The sequence below is a fragment of the Hoplias malabaricus genome, chromosome 6, assembly GCF_029633855.1.
Source record: "Hoplias malabaricus isolate fHopMal1 chromosome 6, fHopMal1.hap1, whole genome shotgun sequence".
In the NCBI taxonomy this organism is placed as follows: Eukaryota; Metazoa; Chordata; class Actinopteri; order Characiformes; family Erythrinidae; genus Hoplias; species Hoplias malabaricus.
In genome coordinates this window covers 9,550,759-9,565,595 of record NC_089805.1, presented here as the reverse complement: position 1 = coordinate 9,565,595, position 14,837 = coordinate 9,550,759, and the positions used below count along the sequence as shown (strand labels likewise).

At 43.1% G+C, this 14,837-nt stretch overlaps 2 protein-coding genes across 2 annotated transcripts in view; both read left to right on the top strand.

The window, feature by feature from the left end:
- rapgef5a (Rap guanine nucleotide exchange factor (GEF) 5a) overlaps positions 1 to 9,524 on the top strand; it is a 78,246-nt gene extending 68,722 nt beyond the window's left edge. The window contains exons 18-26 of the mRNA XM_066674910.1: positions 556 to 653; positions 1,364 to 1,486; positions 1,751 to 1,929; positions 2,814 to 2,904; positions 3,266 to 3,316; positions 3,423 to 3,510; positions 3,634 to 3,698; positions 4,911 to 4,965; positions 5,085 to 9,524. Coding sequence (XP_066531007.1) covers positions 556 to 653; positions 1,364 to 1,486; positions 1,751 to 1,929; positions 2,814 to 2,904; positions 3,266 to 3,316; positions 3,423 to 3,510; positions 3,634 to 3,698; positions 4,911 to 4,965; positions 5,085 to 5,203 — 869 coding nt within the window. The 3' untranslated portion in view covers positions 5,204 to 9,524. The remainder of the gene's footprint in view (positions 1 to 555; positions 654 to 1,363; positions 1,487 to 1,750; positions 1,930 to 2,813; positions 2,905 to 3,265; positions 3,317 to 3,422; positions 3,511 to 3,633; positions 3,699 to 4,910; positions 4,966 to 5,084) is intronic.
- A 1,645-nt stretch (positions 9,525 to 11,169) lies between these two features.
- Positions 11,170 to 13,270, top strand: LOC136699444 (olfactory receptor class A-like protein 4). Its single transcript, XM_066674153.1, has 4 exons — positions 11,170 to 11,436; positions 11,528 to 11,791; positions 12,049 to 12,309; positions 13,049 to 13,270. The coding sequence occupies exons 1-4, from the start codon at positions 11,170 to 11,172 to the stop codon at positions 13,268 to 13,270; spliced, it is 1,014 nt and encodes a 337-aa protein (XP_066530250.1).
- Positions 13,271 to 14,837: the final 1,567 nt, after the last annotated feature.

Below are 14,837 nucleotides of genomic sequence, written 5' to 3'. Positions count from 1 at the left end.
ATACAGTAACTGAATATAGTTGTAAACTTAGGGTTAAAAGACATCGACGGCAACACAAACTGTGCAGCTATCGTCTCTGAATTTGCATCTACAAGGTGGACCAATGAGGTAGGAGTGTCTAACAGAGTGGACAGTCAGTGGACACAGTGTTTTAAAACTCCAGGAGCACTGCTGTGTCTGATCCACTAGCACCAGCACAACACACACCACCATGACAGTGTCACTGGATCGCTGAGAATGATCCACCACCCACATCATACCTGCTCTCTGGGAGGTCCTGTGGGGGTCCTGACCACTGGAGAACACTGACAATGGGGCTAACACAGTATGCAGAGCAATAGGGGGACTACAGTCTGTAATTGTAGAACTACAGAGTGCTCCTGTGTTGTCAGTGGAGGTGAGAGAATGGACAGTGAGTGTAGAAACAAACAGATGGTCATAATATTCTGATATGACTGTCTATAACCACCCACTCACATCTGTGCATTTCAGAAATTATAAGTTATAATTGTTGATTTTTTAATAATTGTTGAACATCTCCTTTTCTGTGTTTAGAAAAACGTGTCATTCAACCCCATGACTGCATATACTCCGAGTCTCTGATTCTACCTGGTAGACTCCTGGCCTGCTGGAAAGACCTGAGTGAGATTCTGGTATGTGAACATGCTGTGCATTTTAAAAACCAAATATAGTCTTCCAAAGTTCACATGATGTATACAGTTGTAGTTCACATACTGTATGTTTAATAACCTGAGACTGTGATATAGACTGGTCTGTTAGCTGCAATAGAAAACTCACCTTTAAAGGGGACATCTACGATTGTGGGGAAATGCTGTTCACTCCGGTTTATTTACATTCAGAAGCTCTGCGTCTTTTAAGGCAGAATGGTATGTTTGTGGGATAAAACGACTGTTGTGTTATGTGTTGTTTTAAGTTAAGTTATGTTTGAATTACCATAGTAACTCATTTGTAACTCAAGTAGTTTAGTTTTGTAGCACTTACTGTAAAGTTAGCTGTCTCCTGAATTTGGAGACATTATACCTTAAGTGATCCAAAACAGTAAAAATAGTCAATATTACGCACCTGTGGAGCAGGAATAGAGCAATATCCACATCTCGGCTCATGATTTTCAACGTTTGAAATCTCGCCGTTGTCTAGAAACTCCAGATGCCTCTGCCGTGAGCAGAGAGGGAATGTTCAATGACCAATTCATAGACACTAGGGCTTCGTAAACACATTAGACCAGATACAAGCGCTCAAGCAGTCCAGAGAGCTAGCAAATGTTGAGGAAACATCCTCAGAATTTAAAGTGTTTTTTTTATAAAAATCGAGAGCGTCACTGTTTTCTTTCTCTCTTCTGCAGCCTCCTCTAACCGACTGCCCAGAGCTGGCTCAGCGACCCTCGCGGCTCCTAGGCATCAACACGTGGGACGTCTCCGTGGCCCTCACCAACCTTGACTGGAGCCTCTTCAACTCTGTACATGAGGTAAGACCCTGCAGTTGTGCTAGGAGTAAAACGCCAGGGTGATGGGGGTATTGTATGCACTTTGTTTGTTTGTGACTACAGCTACTTGAATGTGCACACACTGTGGACACAAAGGAAAGCTGTGCACACAGGTGTGTATCAACTCAAACCAATGAAATGAAGCAAGACGCTCTGATGTAGCTGGACATTTTTATAGATAAAAGGATGACCTACAGTGTCACAGTTTATATATCTGTGCCCTCTCTCTCATGTGTCTTTCCACAGCAAGAGCTGGTCTACTACACGTTCAGCCGCCAGGCAAGTAGTGGCCACACGGTGGCGCTAGAGCAGCTGCTGCAGCGCTGTAATGAGGTCCAACAGTGGGTGATGTCAGAAGTGCTGCTCTGTTCCTCGCTCGGGAAGCGCGTCCAGCTGCTGAAGAAGTTCATCAAGATCGCTGCACAGTAAGTGCCTTATGAACTCTATGCTGTGGACTCTACAGGGTTTACACACATGGAAACTTAGATTTAACATTCATTCATTAAACTTAGACTTAATATTCATTCAAAACAGCTATTACAAGTACTCAGTTATTCATAAGCCTCTTGCAGAAGGAATAGAAATGTCTAAAGAAATCATGTGGGAATTATTAAAGATAAATTATCCACTTGTTTTTAACTTGATAAAATATTGTGTTCATCCTGGACTGTGAGGGCGGGTCAAATCCCAGAATGATTGACAGTGACATCACCATGGCAACGTAAACAACACAGAGTATTAGAGGGGGCACGAATGCTAGTGAGAACCTCAAAAACCAATGGCTAGCTCGGTTAGTCTAGGTTTGGATGCACTCGCAGCAAACGAGTGATTGCCTCCAAAGGTTACATAGTGCAGTTTCCACAGTGCTGAGCCCAGAGTAGCAACAACATAGGATATATTCTCCCTATTACAGGCCAGGGAAGTATCGTAATGTTATAACTACTACCTATTGAGGTAGAGGTGGATAGGGCCCTTAACTTACTAAACAAACTTAATTAACCCTTAAAAGACCGGACCTCAGCATCAGTGAATGAGCTGATATTTGCAAACTCAAAAGCATTGTGATGCTCCACTTTTATATAATAAGAGAATAGCGCCATTGTCATTGCTACTCAGGGCTCAGCACTGCAGACACTGCACTATGTACCTTTTGGAGAAGGGTAGAAACCATGCTCATTGCCACTGATGGTCAGATGTAGTATTGTTTTGGGCTGCAGCGTTTGTTGATTGTTCACTAAATCTTTATCACAGTCTTGAAGTCTGGAAGTAATCAACAGAGGTTAAGTGTTTGTGTTTATGTCCTCCACAGCTGTAAAGCACAGAGGAACCTCAACTCCTCCTTTGCCATCATCATGGGCCTGAACACAGCAGCAGTGAGCCGGCTAAATCAGACCTGGGAGGTATGGTACATATGCAACTTTTTACCCCTTGGTTGTAGTAACAACTATTACTTTTCTAAATATTGGAACATTGCTGTAAGGATTTGATTGTAATCAACTACACCTTAAATAAACATTAGTAAGGTTAGGTGCTGGGTGATTAGATTTGAAGCACATACACCACTGCAACTCATTCTAAAAGTATGGAGTGGAGCTCCAGCCCTCCAGAGAACACAGTCCCAATGCTCCCCAGCTCACTCCTGGGGGCTTAAAACCATATGACACTTAGTATGGAACATGGCGACCTTGGGCTCCCAAGCTGTTAGATCTAAACCTGCTGTAGATTCTTCTACAGCTCACTTGTTTCCTTCTGTTCCTCCAGAAAGTTCCTGGGAAGTTCAAGAAGCTTTTCTCCGAGCTGGAATTATTAACTGTAAGTCACACCCACAGCAAAGAGCATGACCCTGGGTTCTATTATGTCAGGTGGGCTTCTGTTCTTTGAGGTTGACGTGTCGTATTGACTCTCCTCTCCTCTGCAGGACCCCTCTCTGAACCACAAGGCCTACAGAGATGCCTTCAGGAAGATGAAGCCACCCAAAATTCCTTTCATGCCTCTGCTGCTCAAAGGTGAGGCTTCTGTTTCCAAAGACAAGGCTCCAGGCTGTTACTGGACAGCATGAGTGGTCTTAAAAAGTCAAAACAGAGAAATGAAAGCTTAATTTTCATCTGTTTACTGCTTGTGTTCTGCAGATATCACTTTCATTCACGAGGGGAACAAAACGTTTCACGATAACCTCGTCAACTTTGAGAAGCTGGTGAGTGAGTCTTCAGGAGCTTTGCACAGGGACCTGGCAAATGTAGTTTTAGAGTTAAAATAAAGCCATGTAAAGGCCAGTTAATTCTTCTGCGGCTGATCTATACCATAAACAATGCGTAGATTCCATGCAGCCGTGTATTCCACCCTATGCCATGACCTGACGAGTATGTCTCTCCTGATGAGAATGTGACTCTTCTTTGACAAACTACAAATACGGCATGACACGAACATCGGTTTGGACGCCATGGAGTGTTTGAAGAGGTGGAAGAATTGGTGGAAAAATATGGACGCCTCTAAATAATAAAACACTCTACGAGAAGCAGAGGGAAAATGTGACAATGTAGTATTTGTTTTTTTCCTGGCACAGCTTTTAAACAACTCTCTGTCCCAAATAGCACCCTACTCCCTACATAGTGCACTTCACAGATTACATTCACCCTGACAAGCTGAAGCTTAACGCCCATTGTAAATGGTTTTATTATCCTTCACACCTTACACTTTTTGAATCCAAACCATCATTTTGTTATCTACATTGTGCACTACATAGGGTGGAGGACGATATTTAAAATTCAGTCCCTAGTGTTTTGGCAGTGTAATCACAGACACACCATGCACAAGTGGTATTAACACTCACAGTGTCATAGTGCACTTGTGTAGGCTACAGTAATGCTGATGTAGAATGATAAATTGGCCTTAATTCAGGTAAATCCTGGTGCCCTGTCTTCTCAGACCTCCTCCTTTACATTTACATGCCTTCAGTTATTCAGCAGCATATTGATTTTACTTTACATTTATACATTTAATTGAAGTTCCTGAGAGTGCCATTAATTTTAGATGAGAAGCGTAAAAGCACAACATGGATCTGGGTTGGGTTTCCCAAAACATCTTAGAACCAAGAAAATTCTTAAGGGGTAAAGTAAGCATCCCATTGAACACTCTCTCTCCCTGTTCAGATGACCTTACATTAAGATGTTTTAAGGAAACTTAGCCCATTCACACACTCATGTTTAGCAGGCTGCAGAATTATGTTTAATCTCCACAAGAGGGCACTGTTTGGACACTTCTAGTAGGCCATTAGAGGGGTCCAATTACAGTGTGTTCTGTGTCTAAGACTTAATGTTCTCTGAGGCGTAAGTGTACTCTTGGCAGGGCTAGTGTATGGGGAATGCTGTTAGTAGCGCTGTTCTCATTGTCTTGTTTCCTTCCTCAGCATATGATCGCAGACACTGTCCGTCTCATTCGCCACTGTCAGACTGACCAAGCAGGTGTGTGCCTCTGTTTGGTTAAAATGGGTCACTGAACTCATCAATCTGTATTTACTTTGTATTCCACTATTTACTTTGTTGACTGACGACCTAATGTGTTGCTATTCTTGCGTCCCCAGGAAACGAGGTCACCCAGAGCGAAGGTCCAGACGTGAGGGCCAGCGTGCACTACCTTCACATTATTGACAATCAGCAGACTCTTTTTGAACTGTCCCACAGACTGGAGCCCAGAGCGTAACAGTGCCAACTACTGGACATTCACTGGAACCGCAGCAGCAAACTACTGAAGCAGCAGCGTTCTCTTGTGTTGTATCTTTCTTAACAGCATCAGATTATTTCGGCCAGCACAGACTGAATGAACCCTGCTTTCTTCAGGCGTGATTTTGGTGACCTGCACTTATCTGACCACCAGGGGGAGGGCTTGAGTCCCTTTCTTTGACCAAACTGCAGGACTGAGTGGACCTCAGCCTAACGACCTGGAATGTCTGGATCCCGGGTTGTGTTCCCATGACGTTTGTAATGGTTTTATTACCTGCCGTCTACTGTACTTAGTCCACTTTGCATCGATGTCGTAACAAACTCCTGTATCTATGGAAAACAACTTTGTAGAATCGATATTTACTTTAATGAACGTTCACGTAAAGAGATTTTAAAAAGGCCTTTTCAGACCTGGTCCCTTTGTCACGAAACTAACGTATGAGGCAGCTGGCTTTTTTTTTGTTTGTTTGTTTTTTGAAATGGCATAAAAATATAACCGAAAACAATGGAGTTACGAGGTTTTGATATGGCAGCGTGCAGTACACGGTGGACGTATTCCTCCGCCTGGGTGAGGTTTTTCGATATCGTTTTGTCGAAATGATGTTTTTTCAATGTTATTGACCACTTCTTTAGTCCCGTGTCTCTCTGGGGCGCAGGGATGTTACTTATCTATGTGTTGAGTACACAGCAGTTTCGTGGTGGTGATATCGGAACACAGCCGGGGCTTCTTCACAGGAGCTTTTTCAGGGAATCTACCTGTCCTTAAGGTGGCCAGCGAGAATGGCTGAATGGGAATGAGAGAACAGCATGGACGGTGGAGGAGGACGTAGTGATGTCACATGTACATGCTTCACGAAAATGGTGACACTTCACTGGAGGGCAGCGTTTGTACAGCTGCGAAACCTACGTTAGCCTTTCATTACAACTGACCCTCATCTACATCAACGAAGGCTTATTCCACAGCTAGCCTCAGTTGTCATTAAATCCAGTCATGAGGCTTTTCTGGTTTGAGCTTTTATGAATGTTCACAGAGACGTCAGTTGTAATAAAAGGTGTATATTGTTGTCATGCAGCGTTCATAAGGCTACATAACCCTTGCAGGAGCCTTTGTGACAGCTGAGGTTTGGTGGAATTACCTGCGAATGTCTATGTTTGTGGTTCAACTCACAAATTCAGAAGGTTCTTCAAGGGTTCTTTTAGAAAACACAATGGTTCTGTTGAGAAGCATGAGTACTTTACAGAACCGTGTTAATGATGAGTGTTTATGCACACTTTGTACCATTTTATTATTTGTATTTACATTCATTGTCCATTCTCTCAGCTCCACTGACCACTTTGTCGTTTTACAATTACAGACGGTAGTCCATCTGTTGCTCTGCATACTTTGTGGTGGGACATTCTCAGCGCTGAAACAACACTTGTGGAAAAGGTGGTGTGTTTGTTTACGTTGCCCTGGTGTGAGTGGATCAGACACAGCAGTTGCTGCTGGAGTTTTTAAACCCATCAGATGTCACTGCTTCACTGAGAATAGTCCAAATAATACCCAAAAAGCCTGTAAATGTATGGAACAGTGGAGCTGAGAGAACGGACAGTGAGTGTAAAAGATGGGCGTACCTAATGACCAAAAAAAAAAGCATCCAAAACTCTTAAAACCCTGAGTTTGAAGAGTGTAGGACCCGGAGTAGCCTGTGTGGGACTGTAACGATAACGGACGCTTGTTGAATGTCTGTAGGTCTCTGTCAGTTGATGTGAAAGGCTCGCGTAGACCTTATGAACACTGCCGTACAGAACACCACGCACACACACACTTCTGTAATCACTGATATATATTGTTGACTATTGTGACTTCTGTTGAATTATTATAACGTAAAAACCGTAAATGGACTTGCCCGTGCTTGGGGGCGGGGCTTGGTCCCAGCTTCCGTAAAATAGCAGTATTACTCCATGGTTCTCTTTGGGTTTTGTTTCGTTTTGACGATTGTTTTTCTCTGTGCAATGCTTCAGACTCCTTCAACAGCCGTTACTGGAGTGCAGTGTTTTGATTGTTTTCATCCCCTCATGAGCCATTGCAATTTTATTTTTACTTTTTGTTGATGCCATAGAAAGAGAAGTTGCATGCGTGCACATAGTATTTGCACTTACCATCTGTTTATACGAGAATGTGTAAGAATGTACATAGGTTTATAAATGTAAGTTTATTGTGAGACATCCGCATAAGACATATGTTTCTGTGCCAAATGCTATTATGATTATTATTATTATTAATTATTATTAAAACTATGGGAGCGTGATGCAATATTGACTCTAGTAAACATTGTGCAACTCTTTGTTTCAGCCTTTTACCTGCAGCTAACCCAGACCTGTTGATTTTGTGAGGAAGTGCTGTGCTGTGGTGCACAGATGTTCCTGTGAAAAACCTGGAAATATTTTATTGTTTGTTTTTTACTTTGCCTTGTTTGTTTGTTTGTTTGTTTGTTTGTTTTTTATGGGATGGGTCACAAAACCTTGCAAGCCAGGAGTTGGTAATAAACATCATGCTTATTACTACATTATAAAGCAGTAATAATATGTGTGTATTAGGCATGGGGGGGTTGTAATTTTGTAATATCGATTTTGTTTTGTTTAAAGTAATAAATTAAGTAATAAGCAGACCATTAGCCAATTAGTGCACTGGAAAAAGACACTGACGGTAGTTACTTAGTAATAATCTGAGTTAGTGACCTAATTAGGCTTAGTACAACATATTATCACCCTATCACCTTAACAGTAGAATTACCGCTGCACTAAAAAGCACCCTAGAAAGCTTAATACGCATATGAATGCTTCATTAATCAATTGGATGAATTGGGATAAAGTGGGACCATACAATAAAGTCCTTAATAATAAGTATTTAAGAGGTTATTTCCACATTTTATGACATTATTGTGGATTTCTGTTAGGGCACACTAAGCGTTGCAGACATGTAGTTTATAAGACCTAACAAGTCAGGAGTTAGCAGGCTATTACTATGTTATTAAACAAAACTCTCACCACTTTAACTTCCACTTTTATAAAGTACAATCCCTGGCACAGTTTAAAAGAGTTTGATGAAAAGCCACCTTCTACTGACCCTTTCATGGCATTCGAGGAGCGAGGCGTGTTGTGTCTGGGGAACTGTTTAAGTTTGATTTGAAGGAGGATAGTGGATAGAGGCAGAATATTTCCAGGTAACAGCTGCAGGGATATGAAACAAAGTCAAGAAAAAGCATTCTATTGCTTTGCAGATGGTCAAACACATACACAAGCAAACAAACAGAACGGGACTTGTCTTGAGGCAGGAGTGTAAGACTCTAAATGAGGCCATCTTGGGAACCAAAAAATGAAAAGTGGTGAGAACCAAAGCACAGAATCCATAATCAGGAGATCAATGTATGTAAAATAGAGCACTGCCATTTATGTCCATGGGTTGGTAAACAAAATGTTTTCATATTTTCCACGTATTTTACACAATAATTTCTAGCTTTTTTGGCTCTTGCCTCTTTCTTGGTTTCACTCCAACATTTCCATTGAATTGAAGTGAGGGTGGGATTTAGTCAGTCGTTGGCTACTGAATTAGTGACTTACACATGGAATAATGCAACACCCAGAGAATTAACTCTGAATGCCATGCTACATCAGCCTCAGCGATGATTTAAATGATTAATATTCAGATTTTAATGATTAGTATTCTGTTTATGAAAACCTTTTTGAAAATCTGCTGGAAATGACAATGCTTTGGTTTATGATCCTTGGAAAAAAGAACGTTTTTCATACGTTTTTAACAGAGTTGAGTGCTTTTTCAAAGTGTTTCTGGGCTCTTTAGCTCAAAAGGCAACTTTTAACTCGGCCCTTTGAAGCCCGAACCTCAGACAGAACCTCACGCGTTCACTGAGGCGACGGTCTGATGCCTTGGTTACGGATTCTGCTTTTTGGTTTTCCAACCTTTTGGCCTTTTTTGACACCACTTGAGTTCCACAATAATTCGAGGTGGGGATTTTCTACAGAAAACGGATAAAAGTGGGTTGTCCTTCATTTGTTGTTTGGTTCAGTTGTTTTGTAACACCATGTTCAGCTGGTTTGCATGTGGTAAAGAAACCCTCCAATGAGAATGATCACGCTCCTCGTAACCTGCAAATGTAAATACAAATAGATATCGCTCTCTATTATTTATGTTTCCAAAAAGGAGAAATGCAAAGCAATATGTTTACCTTCTGTGCAGTTTTATTTTCCTTTGTTGCTTTAGAAACCACACACATTTTCTATAATATGCATTTTTACAGCAAACGAGTGAATAAAAGGTTTATGTAAATTCATCCACTGCTTTCTGCTCTTCTGTGGCATCAAGCCTGAGTGTGACTTTCACTGTACCATCACTACTTTAATGCACATCTATTGCTGAGGTCTAAGACCATCATGCTCAATGCCAAGTGTCCACATAGTTGCTTGGGAGTGGGCTGTGGAGCATTGGAACTGCACGCTCTGAAGGTGATGTGTCTCTAATGTATCTGCGGTGACCTGGACTGTCTTTTGAGATCCACAGTCAATCATTCAGCTCTCAACCAACATCTAGTACCCAACCTTTCCAGAAGATCTAAAGCTGTAACTGCGTCCAAGTGGAGCCCACACCCTGTTAAAACACTCGATTGCAGAAGAAACAGGCTCAATGGAGACACACTGACCCCTGGTGGTTATTTCTAGTTACTGACAAGACCTTTATGAACAAAGGACTCAAATTCCCAGTGGTCAGTGCTAGTTCTGTTTGTTTGTTGTAGCTAAATGTCACAATTCATGAAAACAAAGGTGTGTGTGTGTGTGTGTGTGAGAGGAGAGAGAGAGAGGGGGGGCAGAGGGAAAGAGAGAGAAAAGGAAAAAAGGGGGAGACAGGCAAAGACAGGGCAACACAGACCAAAAGAGAAACAAAGAGAGTAAGGACAGAGAAAAGAGGTTGAGACAGTGAGAGAGAGAGAGAGAGAGAGAGAGAGAGGGGGGGGGGGGGGGGGGGGACAGGGAAAGAGAGAAAAGTAAAGGGGAGACAGGCAAAGACAGGGAAACACAGACCAAAAGAGAAACAAAGAGAGTAAGGACAAAGAAAAGAGGTTGAGACAGTGAGAGAGAGAGAGAGAGAGAGAGAGAGAGAGAGAAGGGGGGGGGGCAGGAAAAGAGAGAAAAGTAAAGGGGAGACAGGCAAAGACAGAAAGAGAAACAGAGAGAGAGAGAGGACAAAGGAAAGAGGTTGAGACAGAGAGAGAGAGAAAGAGATAGACTGAAAGACACAGTCACAAAAGCAGACAGAGATAGAAAAAGTGAGCCACACAAAGACAGAGAGAAAGTGGGAGAGATGGAGAGAGAGGAAAAGAAACAGACACAACGACAGAGAGAGAGAGAGAGAAACAGGGAAAAGAAAAGAGGGTGAGAGGCAGAAAGAGAGGGAGAGAGACTGAAAGACAAAGAGCAAGAGCAAGAAAAGAAACAGAGAGAGAGAGAGAGAGAGACTAAAAGAAGACAAAGAAAGAAAGAAAGAAAGAAAGAAAAAAAAAGAAGAGTGTGGGACAAACACAAAGACAGAGGCAGGTCATCACCACCTGTGCATTGTGTATCCTCAATTTTCAGACACATCCTAGAGGTGAGAAAACACAGTCAGTGCTCCCTTCACTCTGGCGATATCAGCAGCAGAGGGTCCTTAATGACTGAACACCCTAGTGAGGCTAGTTTCAATTAGACCACGGCTAATTAATTCCCAGTTTCTCTGCGGAGCACCAGCTCAGCACTGTGTCTTAAAAACAATGGGACCTCCGGTTGGATCAACCCTATCTGACGATTGGTGGGTTTGGTCGCGAGTGGGTGGAGCCAAACTGAGCTTTCAGGGCTGATGCCAGTTGCACATTTACACAAGAAGCCTGTAAGTGGAGACCGCAAGCTCACTTAAATATGGTGGTCAACGTGACTACCGCTCCTGTGGTTGTGGTCAAGACGGCATGGAGCCTGCTATCGTCAGCGCCACTGGTCGGCTTCATCACCGTGGTGACGGTGGGCATTCTGGGAAACAGCATGGTCATCCTCATAGTTGGGGAGAACATTCTAGGCAAGAGAGGCTCACGCAGCTCGGACATGATCCTGGTCAACATGGCCTTCTCCAACCTGACGGTGTCCATCACGAGGAACCTGTTGGTGGTGCTGAACGACCTGGGGATTGAGGTATGGGAAAATGCCTGGCGTGAGCGGAGGAGTTCCTTATTGATTGGTCAGGAGACGTAATGACCATTCTGTCTGCTGTTTTTGTTGATAGATATTAACCACTAAGAGCTGGTGTCAGGCTCTGATGGGACTATGGATGTGGACGCGCTGCGCCAATGTGTGGTCCACGTTCTACCTCAGCGTCTTTCATTTCTACACCTTGAGGAGGGTGACCCCTACCGTGGTCAGTCTCACTGGCTACCGGGGACCTCCTAGAACTCTGCTGATGGGCTTCGGTCTAGTCTGGACCATCAGTCTTATCTACTCATCCCCTGCCTTTGTGTTCTCCACTAAAGCAGGCGTCAATACTACTGAGGTGGGGCATGACAACTGTCTTACCTTTAAAGGGCTCATGCCATTGGTGTTGTGATGTCATAACCATGCACACACACACACACACACCAATAAATCTTTTTCACTCATCCTGTGAAACCGAAAATTAGTACAAAAGGACTGCTACAGATGTTAACAAAAATATAAAATACATTTTATATGTACATTATGCCGAACCAAATCTATCTGATACATTTATCTACAAATCTATCTAAGCTGTGGTTCTGCTTCTCTGTCCAGACGTTAATGTTTGTGACTGGTACGACTCGTCCGGTCCTTGGCTGTCTGTGGGATTTCCCAACCATTGCCAGTGGTTTGGCCTTCGCCACCACCTCCATAGTCATCCACGAGATCATCCCCATTGTCCTCATGACCATCACCAACCTGAGCTCACTGGTCACCCTGTACACACACAGCAAGCTTAATAAACACCATCCAACCCACAAGGACCCTCACATCCCTGCCGTGAAACGAGTGCCAGCTGAGATACGAGCAGCCAAGGTCAGAACCCACCATCCATCGTTAACTTCTCCTGGAACCCAAGCAACAAACCTGAGAGAGACTCCTCCAAACTCCAACCCGGAGGAACAGGGAGGCCTTGCCCTTAAGCGATTGAGTACCTCAAACACAAAAGTGCAATCTTGAGTGATGTCCATCAACTCATCACCTCTGATGAGTAGGTTTCTGTTTCAGATTGTGTGTGTTTGGGTTCTGCATTGTGCAGGGCACTCCCTCGCTTAAGGGCAAGGCCTCCCTGTTCCACCAGGTTGGAGTTTCCCTCAATAGAGGAGTTCTGAGTTTTGGGGTTCCTTATTGTCTGAGTGGTTGGATCTTAGGTTGCACAAGCACAGCAAGGCCCCCCTGTGAGTACTTAGTACTTTGATTTTGCTTTTATTAGTTCAAAATTAAATTTGGCTAAAGGAGTTGTGTATATATTAATATACACAAGACAGAACAGTGCAACGATGGCAATATGCAGTTAACTTGCACATTATTCTGTTAAAAATAGGTTTAGTACATCATCTTTGACACCTCCAGGACACTAGGTGTTACAGTAAAGTTTCCTAGCATTAAGAAGAATCACTGGAGAAATTGTCTGATTGCTGTTTTACGGTGGTATGAGAAGCACCGTCCTGAGGGAATGTATAAGACAGAATCTGTAACGTCTGTGAGTGTTTGAAATTCAGAAAGGACTCTGTCAGCAGCTGTTCTGACTTTATGATTTCTCCTCTCTCCACAGGTGATCCTGGCCCTGATTGTTGCGTTCATCGTGTCCTGGGGCGCCAGTGTAATATCAGTGAATTATGTCAACTACAACGGAGGTCCGTCTTCTGGGTCCCTGCTGGTCCTCGCATGCTTCTCCAACAGTGGCTTTATTGCTTCGTCCCCCTTTATCCTCGCCGTGGGACACCGGAGACTCAGAGCGGTCATAAAATCTGTCTTTAAATGCAGATGCATTTAACCATTACTCCGAATAGTCCTGTGTACTAACTGATGTATCATAGAAAACATTTCCCTTTAATGAAAAAAATAAAGCATGTGGTTTCACTATTACAAAACACTGAATAGCTCCCCCTTGTGGATCAGTCCATAAATGTGTTTGAGTATGTGAGAATTAGTGCCCCTTGTGGTGCAGATCCTAATCACAGGGAGTGAGTGAGTTAGTGATTGAGTGAGTGAGTGTGTCTGTGAGTGAATGAATGTATATATGTGAGTCAGGGAGTATATGTATAGATCAGTGAATGAGTATATGACTGAAGGAGTGAATTAAAAGCTGGTGCATCCCATCTACAAAAACATATATCTTCAGAAGGGAGGTTTACAGATGACAGGTGCTTTACTTAAGGCTAGTTAATAGTTACATTTTAATAACAGTAATTGTATAGTTGGTTTTATTTATATTAGTTATTTTGGAGAATTGGGGCGACACGGTGGTACAGCAGGTAGTGTCGCAGTCACACAGCTCCAGGGACCTGGAGAGTTCAAGTCCCGCTCCGGGTGACTGTCTGTGAGGAGTGTGGTGTGTTCTCCCTGTGTCTGCGTGGGTTTCCTCTGGGTGACTGTCTGTGAGGAGTGTGGTGTGTTCTCCCTGTGTCTGCGTGGGTTTCCTCCGGGTGACTGTCTGTGAGGAGTGTGGTGTGTTCTCCCTGTGTCTGCGTGGGTTTCCTCTGGGTGACTGTGAGGAGTGTGGTGTGTTCTCCCTGTGTCTGCGTGGGTTTCCTCCGGGTGCTCCGCTTTCCTCCCACAGTCCAAAAACACACGTTGGTAGGTGGAATGACGACTCAAAAGTGTCCGTAGGTGTGAGTGTGTGTGTGAATGTGTGAGTGTGTGTTGCCCTGTGAAGGACTGGCGCCCCCTCCAGGGTGTATTCCTGCCTTGTGCCCAATGATTCCAGGTAGGCTCTGGACCCACCGTGACCCTGAACTGGAGAAGGGTTACAGATAATGAATGAATGAATGAATGAATTTTGGAGAATTGCTATTGGTCTGTTTTTTGGTAAAATATCAGTGTCATGAGCAGTAATCAAATGTAATGTCATTCACCAGTAGAAGAATGGAATTAGCACAAACAAAGCACTAGTAATCAAATAAAAATTGGTGAAATGAAAATGGGTAAAAAGTGGATGTATAATACTCTAGAACAAATGTACAATTTTTCAATAAGAAAACACTCAGAAAAAGTAACCAGCTTCAGATTCTGGTGTAATTCTTGTAAGAATTAGAGAGAAGGTAGGGGGCGGGGAGAAAAGAGGACAGAAAGTGTTTGAGAGAGAGAGAGAGAGACTGAAAGATAAAGACAAAAAGAAAGGGTTGGGAGAGATAGAAAGAGAAGCGACAGAGAGAGGGAAAAAAGGGAGAGAAGAAACAAAGAAAGAGAAAGACGGGCAAAAATAAGCTTTAGCTTTTATATTTCTCTGGTGGATAAAATCAACCTGAACTCAATGTGTGTTGCCATGGCATCTCTTTATCCTCATTAGTATTTACAGTATTAATCAGCCAGACCTTGACTATTAAGGCTAATTTATAAAT

Bases quoted from the DNA above. Each gene is read 5' to 3' on its own strand.
- LOC136699444 (XM_066674153.1), top strand. From the start codon at position 11,170: ATGGTGGTCAACGTGACTACCGCTCCTGTGGTTGTGGTCAAGACGGCA. The intron at 11,792-12,048 runs GTGGGGCATGAC...TTCTCTGTCCAG, and splicing joins CAGGCGTCAATACTACTGAG to ACGTTAATGTTTGTGACTGG. The intron at 12,310-13,048 runs GTCAGAACCCAC...CTCTCTCCACAG, and splicing joins CTGAGATACGAGCAGCCAAG to GTGATCCTGGCCCTGATTGT.